This window comes from Plecotus auritus (genome assembly GCF_963455305.1).
Source record: "Plecotus auritus genome assembly, chromosome: 3".
NCBI classification, from domain to species: Eukaryota; Metazoa; Chordata; class Mammalia; order Chiroptera; family Vespertilionidae; genus Plecotus; species Plecotus auritus.
The window spans coordinates 191,914,649-191,925,429 of NC_137772.1; the positions used below are offsets into that span (position 1 = coordinate 191,914,649).

Below are 10,781 nucleotides of genomic sequence, written 5' to 3' on the forward strand. Positions count from 1 at the left end.
GGTATCTGGCCCTCAGGGACCTTCCAGACAGTGGGTAGTATCAGCATTGTGAGTGTTCCTTTTAGAACCATTCTTCAGATTTCATTGAATCAAATTGCAAAGAAGGGAATGCAGTGGGTCACACGGAGGCTTTGAGGAATGGTTATGCTTGTTGGAGGCTGTGTAACTGATTTTAGAATGGAAAATGCAGCATACCATAAGGCTCAGAAGAAAATGGTAACTGGAAAAACCTTAGCACATTCTGAGCCGGGGAGCAGAGGTGAAGGTAGATAGGAAATGGTTTATTGATATTCCGTTCCAATACAAACATGGCATGTTCAGTGTGTTGCCCCTCAGCGATATGTTGGAGCACTCTGCAAAACTTCAGTGAATATTAAGTGATGGTGTATTTCTATCAGTACCTGCATATGCATCTCTGATACAATGCTTAGAGGGTTTGTTTCTGATTTTCAGTAAATAGCCTTTACCATATCCCAGAAGAAGAAATCATGGGGGTTTAAGTTATCTATATGTATTTTTTTTCATTGTGGTCTCTGTTTTCTTTGGCAAGTTCAGAAGCTAAGCATTGATTTCTCCTTTAGACACGAAGTCATCCAGTGCAGGGAAAGAAGCATAGGATTTCCAGTCACACAGGGTAGAGACCAAACCCTGGCCCAGCCTCTTATAACCCACATGACCATGGGCAAGTAACGAATCCTCTTCCTGCCTCAGTGTTGCCATCTATAAAATGGGCATGCTCACAGTCTCTATCTTATAAGACGGTTGTGGACATTGGCTCTAACATGACGGAAGTGCCTGACCCTTGCTAGACAGACAACAAATGGGATATGTTACTGCGATATAGAACTACGCTGTTGCTTTCTCTTTAGCTTACATGTAGCAACTTTAGATGTGCATCTAGTTGAGCTGAAAAGACATGGCAATGTCCCCAATGTTTGGCTCCCTAAAATCAGTCTCATTACTTTTTCATCTCATTCTAATGTGGAGAGAAATTACTGTAGTCATTACATGTTCTTAAGCCTGTGGTCAATTAAGCATCAACAGGGATGGATTATCGAGAGCTGTTCCACTCCATAATTTGGAAGAACTTGTTCAGAAGTGGAAATCAAGTGCATGGACATCTGCTCCCGTAAGACCTCTAGGAAACCTATGCTTTCTAGCTTTCAGGCTGAGCGTTTGTAATGAGCTGAGCTTGGATCCCGTGGTTTCAAGGTTGCTTCTGAGTGATGTGTTTCTGTTAGCTCATTTGGTGAACTCCATATTTGGCTAAGCAATTTGATTTTTAATGTCTGCCTTGAATTCATAACTCATGGAATGGCAAGCTGGAAGAGGCATAGAGACACCTGGGGTAATGTGCTAGTTGTACGGATGAGGAAACCGAGACTCAGGGAGTAAGACTTTTTCTCCCTCTTCTATCACATAACTAGATTTTCGCTGAGCTAAAACCAGAACCCAGTGTCCTGACTCCTAGGTCAGTGCTCTTTGCATTATACTACATCGCCTCTCTCCCGTAAATGGGGCATCACACTGAAGAACCACACATGAAAACAAAGCAGGCTAAGCTTTGACTGACACTGACAACCTAATCATTTTATTGAGTAACTACAAAATTAAATAAGTAAAATTGATCCGACTGCTGGAGGGACTGTTTGAAAGATTTTTACACTCCGATCTCTTCATCTTCTAGTCATCTTGAAAGGAACATTATTATGAGAACTCAGGGAGACCAATAGAGGTGTGCTTAATAAGCCCTGTGTCCCTTTTCGGAGACATGACCAGTTGCATTTGAGAAACCTTGAGAAGCTCTGAATTTCCACCCACCAAGACATTGGGATCTCACATTCCAGCCTCAGAGTCTAACAGTCAATCTGCAACTTCCCTGGCTATATACTACCCTGTGGTAAAACATTTTTGTTCCTGATGAAATAAGGAAATGATTTTATACTGACTAACCCAAGACAGCATGGGAATCTGCTCATCATGATCACGAGATGTACACAGCATGTATGAGTAACCGAGAAGTAACAAATCAGATCTAACTGCTTTGCTAGAGGGTGGACACATACAAGTCAGCCTGGTGAGGAAGTGGGGTCCTGTGCACTGGCCACTGTTCTGGCTCAGGTTCAAGTCCTGGTCTCAACTTTCTCACCTGCTCAGACTGAGCCTTGCATGGATTCTGCTTGGGGTGCCATAAAATGAGAGAGGAACCTTGGGGTATTTAATTGGGAGCCACTTTGAATGAAAAAGCACATGCAGCATTTATTCTAAGAAAACTGTTGTATTCGACTTAATTTTGGTGAAAAGGATGTACTTTCTACACTAATTTGAAGAAACATCAGGTATGGAAATTAGCTTTAAAAGACTAGCTTTATGTGAAAAAAGAGAACAAAAACAATTTAGGTTGGTGTGTGTGTTTTTTTCCATTTCAGTGAGAGATGTAAGACATTCAGGTCAAGTTCTTTAAAAACCAAGAAACCACAAAGCATTCAATATGGGGAAAAAATCATAATTACACCTTTTTTTCTTACTTTCAGATTATAGTCAGTTGGTATACAGAGGAAGGGAGGAATGAAACAAAATGCAAAAAAGTAGGAGGGAAAAGACTGAGAAACAAGCAAACAACAAAAACAGAAAGATACAAGCAGTGAAAGAAAGACGAGAAAAACCAAAGAGGTTTAAAAGAGAGAATGATTTTTAGGGACTAAGAGAAAGGATGAGCGTGTCTATCATGTACTTTCCTACCCGGCCCCTAAGCACAGCTTGCTGTTATTTTTCTCATCCTTTGATTGAAGTCTCCCTCCACGTAGACTATCAATTCCATAGCATGAGAATGAGCTGGGTTTTGTTCACTATTGTTTTCCCAGTGCCCAGCACAGACATAGAAAACACAGTAAGAATTAGTAAGTGAATGGACAAACAAAGGAACAAGGGAAGAAAAAAAATGTGCAAGGAAAGAGAGTCCTGTGGCCCAGAGGCTGGGGTGATGGTCCCCCAAGAGCTGGTTGTTTCTTCAAGAGCCAGAGACTCAGGAATACAGTAACCTCTCTGCAGGTTGTGTCATGAAACCTCACCCATGTTCTCTTTGGCTCAGTTACCATCTGCTCGCTAAGCATGAGAATATTTTGCCTGTTTATTTTGGAAACTTTCTGAAAATTGATGTTTTCACCATCTACACCTTGGGTATCACTATGTCACCTGGTATCTTCTCTCCCCAGGCTCAGCTCTCTAAGGCTCTCAACCCCTTCTGTCCCATCAGCCCCCGGAGTCTGCCGTTATAGACCAGCTCTCCTCTCCTCAAGTGCTGCCTTCTTGGTTCTCCCAAGAGATGTGCCTTCTCTTTTAACCAGCTGGTGGCAATGGCCCATCTTCCCAACCCCTCGACACTAAGGGCCTTAGAAGAGAGTCAGCAGACTCGGCTCCCCATCGCCAAGACATCATCACACCTTCACCCTCACATGAAATGCATTTTCCAAGCCTCCACATCACTGTCCTCCAATACCGCCTGGTCACTCCTGTACATTCATCACAGATTTTGGTCCATGGCTGCCCACAGACCCCTCATCCACCCTATCACTGACCTCCCCCAGGATGACTTCAAGGACTTTGGCATGATTCATCCCGAAAATTAGCCTCTGAAAATACAGTGATTTTTTTAATTGTAGTAAAATATGCATAACATAAATTTAACCATTTTTAAGTGCACAGTTTTGTGGCAGTAAGTACATTTACATTGTCATGCAACCATCACCACTATCCATCTCCAGAGAATTTTCATCTCACCCCAAATAAAACTCTGTAACCATTAAATATTAACTCCCCAAATTCACCAATATTTTATCAGATTTCAGGGACTCTCATCATAGAATTTTTACTTCCTACAGTTGTTCTATTTATAGAATTTTAAAATTTATTATTGCACGTCCTGTCCACCGTCTCCAGTCTTACCAAGCAATCTTGATGCACACAGATCTGGGCTGGGATCCCAACTAAAATATTTGTTAGCCTCAGTTTCTTCATTTGTAAAATTCAGATAATAGATAATACTGTACTTAATCCACATACTAAAGAGATAAGAGAACTGAAGTTCATTGGATGGTTGAAAGGATTCGGTGCTTATAGAACCTGCAGCACAGGTGTGTTCTTCTCCATCCCCCCTACCAGTCCCCACAGTCATGCTCCTCATTCCAATCACTGCTTTGCTGTCATCCTTATCCTCCTCACACCTTAGTCTTTCTGACTTCGATTCCAGGGGACACCCCATCCTCTATTGGTCCAGCTCTCTGCCTCCACTGCACACCCACCTGGGCTGTTGGTGACCAATAGTCTTTGCTGGCGTCACTAGAAGACATGGTCTCCCACCCCACTAAGCCATCCATCCTGTCAGTTACAGGCATTTAACGGGCCCCCTATTTGACTTCCCATTCCCCACACTGGCTTTTTCAGCTCTTTTCCCTTCACTCCATCTCCCTATTTTTGCCACTACCCCAGGAATTGTCATTCATCTTCCGTGTTTTCATAGACCCGAGTTCTTAAAGTTTAGTGCACGAAGGAATAATGCACAACCCCTAAGACAGTGGTCGGCAAACTGTGGCTGGCAAGCTGCGGTTTGCCGCTCTGTTGACTAATGAGTTTGCCGACCACTGCCTTAAGAGGTCAGTTGGTGAGAGGAGATGAGGTTGAAATCTGCAATTTTAACAAGCAGCCCAGGTGATTTGGGTATAGGTAATGCACTGTCCACTTTTCTCAGAGGGCTGTCTGAAGCCACAAGCTCTTTGAGAGCAACATCTTGTCTTCTCTGCTGTGCATCTCTAAATACCTGGCAATAGATGTGGAAGGATTGATGGAATGAATGAATCTGGCTGTCAAGCTGCATTTCAGAATAAGTTACCATTCTCCTTTTGAAATGCTAATTAGCTACAGCAGTTTAAATGCAGTTTAAAACTCTTTAAGATGTTTTATCCTTAATCCTTTATCAGCCCTTTTCATTGCCACTGGGGGGTAGGGCATTATTAAGAACTTGCTATTCTCAAACTAGAACAACAACTACCAAAAAGGAAAAAAGAACCAACCACAAGGGCTGGGTGAGAATCAGACAGAGGAGCAGAGATATGTAGGTTGGGCCTTTCCACAGTATCTTAGGAAGGAACGCACTGTCTTAACTCTCATTCTAAGGATCTGCCAGGCAAAAGTCTTCGTAGCCACTTTGTAGTGGGCTTTTCCAGAGTAGAAAACATCTTAAGCAGGAAGGTCACTGCTGGGAATGTTGGAAGGTGACTTAGGGAAATTGGTAAATAAGGATGCAGGATGACATACCTAGTCAGTGTTGGGAACACACCCCACTTCAAAGGCTTCACATCCTAGCTCTCTCAGTTCCTAGTTTGTGACGTGGGTAATGTAACTGTTGGGGTCTCTTGTTTCCTCATTTGTAAAACGGGGACAGTCTGATTTACCTTGCAGGCTTTTTTGAGGATTCAAGATGGAATGTAAGTAATGCACAGTGATTCTCTGATGTTGGGCCATCAGGCAGTTTCCAAGAGGGCTGGGTATCTGGTTAACCCTTTGTCTCTACGACAATGAAGGGGAATCGCGTGCACACATACCTGCACCAAGTCCACCTAGAAAAACAGAAGTGGGACCAGCTGTCGCCCTCTGGGGAAGTCTGCCTCTGAAGCCTCACCCCCTCTGTAGTAAAGTGTTTCCAAAGGGAGCAGACAGAGTAACCTAGGGCCATGCCCTCCCACTTCCCTCTTCCTGAGCCCAGCTTGGAGCCTGTCTTGGGGAAGTGGGAGGTAAACTTGCGTGGGTGGCTGGAACTGAAACATTTCTTTTACCACTTTCCTGTTCCTCCACCCCTCTTTCTCTTTTGTGCCCGGGGGATGTGGGGAGGAGAAACAGCTCACGCCTGTGCTGTACCCACACACTTGGATCTGCTCTCCCCAGCCTCCAGAGCCTACCTCATCATTCACCAAGATTCATTGAATGCCTGCAGGGTTCAGGGTGCTGTTCTCATGTTGTATCTTGGACCTCCCTGGGAGCCCATAGGAAGTTTGTTGAAATACTTAAGATATTCCCCCAGCTCCTGAAGAGCAATATCTAACCCCCACTTCATTCCGACCCTCAGCCCCTCCCCATCCCTGACTAGAAAGAGTGCTAAAAATCTTTGATTTATATGTTAATAATAATGAACACCTATAAACAGTCTTCAGGCTCCCTTCCATACCTACTCCCTTGTTCCTGAATATTTATTTGCTTTTAGGAGAAGAACTTGGACTGGTTTCCTCGGATGCGAGCCATATCCCTTGTTAGCAATGAAGGTGACAGTGAGCAAAATGAGATTCGGAACCTGCAGGAGAAGTTGGAATCGACCATGAGTCTGGTCAAACAGCTGTCGGGTCAGCTGGCGGAGCTCAAGGAGCAGGTCAGTGGGTCCAGGGAACTGGGGCTGAGTGAGGGGGAGTCATTCACCACCTTGAGTGAGGGAGACCCAGAGACTCCTGGGAGCAAGCTCGTGGAATTTATATAAAGAAACCCCACGTTGTGCTGTTGGAACATCTCAGCAAGCAGGGGTTTCTACTTCCCCACCTCCCCATCTTGTGGACCCTTCTCCTTCTACGAAAGGGGGAAGGAAGGCATGGATGTCAAAATACAAAGACCTCTTTGCACTTTTTTTATAAAAACTCATATTTTCTGCCATCAGGGTAATTAAACTCATTGGAAAGGCAGATCATCATTGGTATCTGTCATCGCAGTGCTCTAATCATCCCCTACATCATGTAAAATTGTTAGCATCTGTAAAAATAATATCGAAAGTGACTGTGGGAGCTGTTAAAATGACTCTGGTGTTGGGGGTGATTATGTGACAAGCAAGGGCTGCTTTAAAAGAACCATGGTTCCTGTTTCTTAACCACAGAGATAGGGTTTGCTTTGTTTTCTCTGTTTATGGAAATGCACTTTAAGCATATTCTCTCTGTTTTGAAGAAACATATTCTCTACGATCCCAAGACAGCCCTGTAGGTGCTTGGGAAATGTTAACCCAAAACGGTGTGGCCCACCAGCACTGGGAAAGAGTGAGAAAATCAGCTCAAGACACTGTCTCTTTTTCCCCAGATGACAGAACAAAGGAAGAATAAGCAGAGACTGGGCTTTCTCGGATCAAACACACCCCATGTGAATCATCACATGCCGCCACACTGATACCATGGGGGAGAGCCGTGACTGGCCTTTCATCAGCGCCCTGCCTGACCACTGAATACAGAACTGAGCTGGAGGGGAGTGAACAGTGCCTATTGTTGAAAAGTTAAAAACAACCAAGTGCCAAGATGTTGCCTGGTGTAGCTCCGGGAACAATTTATAACTGTGTTTTCATGGTTGAAAAGACCAAACTCAAAATGCAGTGGCTGGAAAGCACACATCATGCATTCTTAATGCAACATGAAGTGACTTGCTCACGTGGACAGAGAGGGCAGGGAGAGGCAGGGCTGAAGGAGATGCCGTGCAGAAAGAACCACCTTTTGCCAAGTCCTTAAAGAGTCGGTTTTGTCTTAAACGCTGATTGCAACCTTTGTCACGGTTGGTTGGACTTTCTTTCTTTTAATTATGGCATGTAGGTCAGTGATACAGGAAGTCATACTCAGGTGGCTAAGTTTTTACTATAGAAAATAACTGAAAAGATTAAAAAATGAGAGTTTCAAAGAAACATGTTAGTGCTTCCAAACCATAGCTGTCACAGGGCAATTTCCTTACTTATAACATGCAGCACAATGGATTTGTGGCTCTAGCAACTAGTGCTGGGAGCCTGTGCCCCCTCAAGCGGACATCACAATCAGATGTGATTGCTTTCTCCCAGATCCAGAGGGGCTCTGTCAATAGAGAGCACAAAAGAAGATCTTCAGAGAACTTGGGAAAAGCATGTTGTAAATCATGTATAGACTAAGATTTTCAAAGATTTAGGGAAGAAAAAGCTACAGTAAGCCCCCAAGGAAGAGTTTTTTGAGCGTATGTGTGCTATTAAAATATATTGAGATTAATAAATGAAAATGGTTGAAGATGACAGGAAATAGCTTACAAAGGTGGCATTTTATAAATATGGAGTAAAAGCTATTTGATTCATGTTTGCTGTGCTTAAAAGGAACTGAGTGGTTTTATTCCTGCAGTTGGGGAGGGAGGGGAAAAATCCAAGAACTTTATTGAATACTCAAGAATATGAAGCATATCAATTACATATTTTAAACTGTATTAGTGAGAGCTTTTCAGAATGAAGAAAGATAATAATCTCTTCTCCAAATTATTTTATATTAAATTAATGCAACCAGAATTTGTAGAAGGAGAAAATAACCTGCCATACCCATGTTATTCTTAGAAATGATGCTTTCAGAGTGTTAAAGCATAATGGGATATTGAAAGTGTTAGGGGACCACTGTGTGTCCAGGGAGCAAGGCACAGGGCACCCAAGTCTGGGAGATTCTTTGCACGTTGACCTTCTGGCCCTGGCCCCCAAGAACAAAAAATTGCCTCCAGAATCTTCAACTCTGACCTTCTTACCACCAAGGTTGAAGGTCTGGGCAAGGTTTACTATGGCTGTTTTTAAGCTTTGGGATTGTTTTGATATCGTTTAAGCTATTGGGTCCTAAAACGCTCAAATTGTTGATCTAGGTCCGTGGTCGGCAAACTGTGGCTCGCGAGCCACATGCGGCACTTTGGCCCCTTGAGTGTGGCTCTTCCACAAAATACCATGGCCTGGGTGAGTCTATTTTGAAGAAGTGGCGTTAGAAGAACTTTAAGTTTAAAAAATTTAACTCTCAAAAAGAAATTTCATTCGTTGTACTGTTGATATTTGGCTCTGTTAACTAATGAGTTTGCCGACCACTGGTCTAGGTAGATTAGAAAGGATGCCTAGAGCAGCCCTGTTAAAATGTAGACTTGGAGAGAAACTGTTGAAACCTTGACCAACAAATTTTTGTGCTGAATCTCCTGTCACCCTCCTAATCCCAGCCCCTCCCCAAGTTGAGAATTCTTCACTCTGACATGATAATCATTTTCCTGACCAGTTGCTGAAGGACCGTGGTCCAGAGACGAAGAAATTGAGATATATATCTGCAGGCAGCACAGAACTTTGAACCTATTAGGCAATCAATAAATGTATGAGAATTCCACCGTCACTAATCACCCTTAATTCTTTATTAAAACTTTAAACCCTCTCACATATTTGATTTTTTAAAATGTCTTCACACAAAACCTAAGTAGAACAAAGCAGCCATTGTTTTCACCCAAGACCATCATTGTTATAACATCATTAGATAACTATTTTAATTAGGCAGAGAGTTTGGGGAATAGGGAAAAGAAAAGGGGTAGATTGAGCATATTCTAGTATAGGGACCTATCTCACAAAATCAAATGTTTTTGATGTCTGAACATCAAGAGAATAGATTAATTTTTACTGATGAGAGCAACCTGTCTTTCAGATGATGAACTGTGTAGTCTTTCCTGGCACTGTGATAGTTCTTTTTTTATAGGACTAAGCCAGTGGGTTAGTGGTAGCTCATCGTTTCTCAGCATATTGTCTCCTGTGAGAAGTAGCCAAAAGATTACAACTAAAAAGATGCTTATTTGTTCAGAATTAAAATATTTCTCAGTTGTGCTTCTCTTTCTTTTCTGGCTAAGTATTGAAGAGATTACAGGGCAAAATGAACAAAACAAAGCAAACAAAAAAGGCATTTTTCAGGTTATTAATTCATGATAAAGATAATAATGCAAAAATTTGACATCTGATTTATATGTTACATATATGTTTGTAATGCAACTGGAATATTTGACCTATACAAGTATTAGTTAACATTCTCATATTTATATAGTGACATTAAATGCAATCATCCTTGATTTTGATGTTAAGGGAAATGTTTTCCTATTTATTTGTTAAAATCCACATAAGGTTAAAAGTATCAGTTAATGCTGAATAGTTTAATGAAAGTAGGTTTCTTAAATTAAAATATCATTTTTAGATGAGAAAATGTTTGTATCATATAAGACTATAATATAAATAAATAAATTGTATACATGTAAAATTTATCATTTTCTTCCCCTTAAAAAGTTAGTTTAGAAAAGGGCTTATTTTCTTAAATATTGAACTTTTTCTGTTGATGACAAGAATGCAGTTTCTAGATGGTTGATAATATCTGGAAGATATTTCATCCAAGTCAGAACTGTATGCATATGTCATATTCTCCACTCACAATTCATTCTTTTCAATGCTCTTTTTAGTTTATAGTTGTTTTATTACAAACAGCAATGCAGCCACCCCTATCTCCATGCCCCGGGACTAAGATGAGTGGAAAAACTGGGGATCTGGGGTCAACAGAAGTGAAGATTGGGGTTTCCTTATGATTAGGGGAAAGAAGGAGTAAATGACAGATGCTGGGAAGAAAAGAGCTTACCCTCCCCCCCCCCCCCCCCCCGCCAGGGGCCCAGTAGACTGGGACATAATAAGTAAATATTGCACAGGCATAATGACATACCAGATTTCAGACTCAAGAGATGCTACTTAAACATGCAGAGGACAGAGCTTTGTGGAAGAGTAGCTATAGGGCTTGTGTTCCTTCAGCTGGTCTTAAAGCTACATGGAATAACAAATCGGCATATTCTGACCCACAGACCCTTTCCAATATGCCATTACACATACTACAGTGCAAAACAGAGTGGATCAGGCATCCAAAACAAACACAGATGCCACAGGAACTAGGCAAGTAACTTGAATGGGTGAAATTGTGGCATCCACACCATGCACA

General features: G+C 42.0%; 1 protein-coding gene across 2 annotated transcripts in view; it reads left to right on the plus strand.

Annotated features, from left to right (window-relative positions):
- Positions 1-10,056, plus strand: part of ITPR2 (inositol 1,4,5-trisphosphate receptor type 2) — a 456,678-nt gene extending 446,622 nt beyond the window's left edge. For both annotated transcript variants that reach the window (XM_080660463.1, XM_080660464.1), the window contains exons 56-57: positions 6,257-6,418; positions 7,108-10,056. In XM_080660463.1, the coding sequence (XP_080516589.1) occupies positions 6,257-6,418; positions 7,108-7,194 (249 nt within the window). In that variant the 3' untranslated portion in view covers positions 7,195-10,056. The remainder of the gene's footprint in view (positions 1-6,256; positions 6,419-7,107) is intronic.
- The last annotated feature ends 725 nt before the right edge of the window (positions 10,057-10,781 follow it).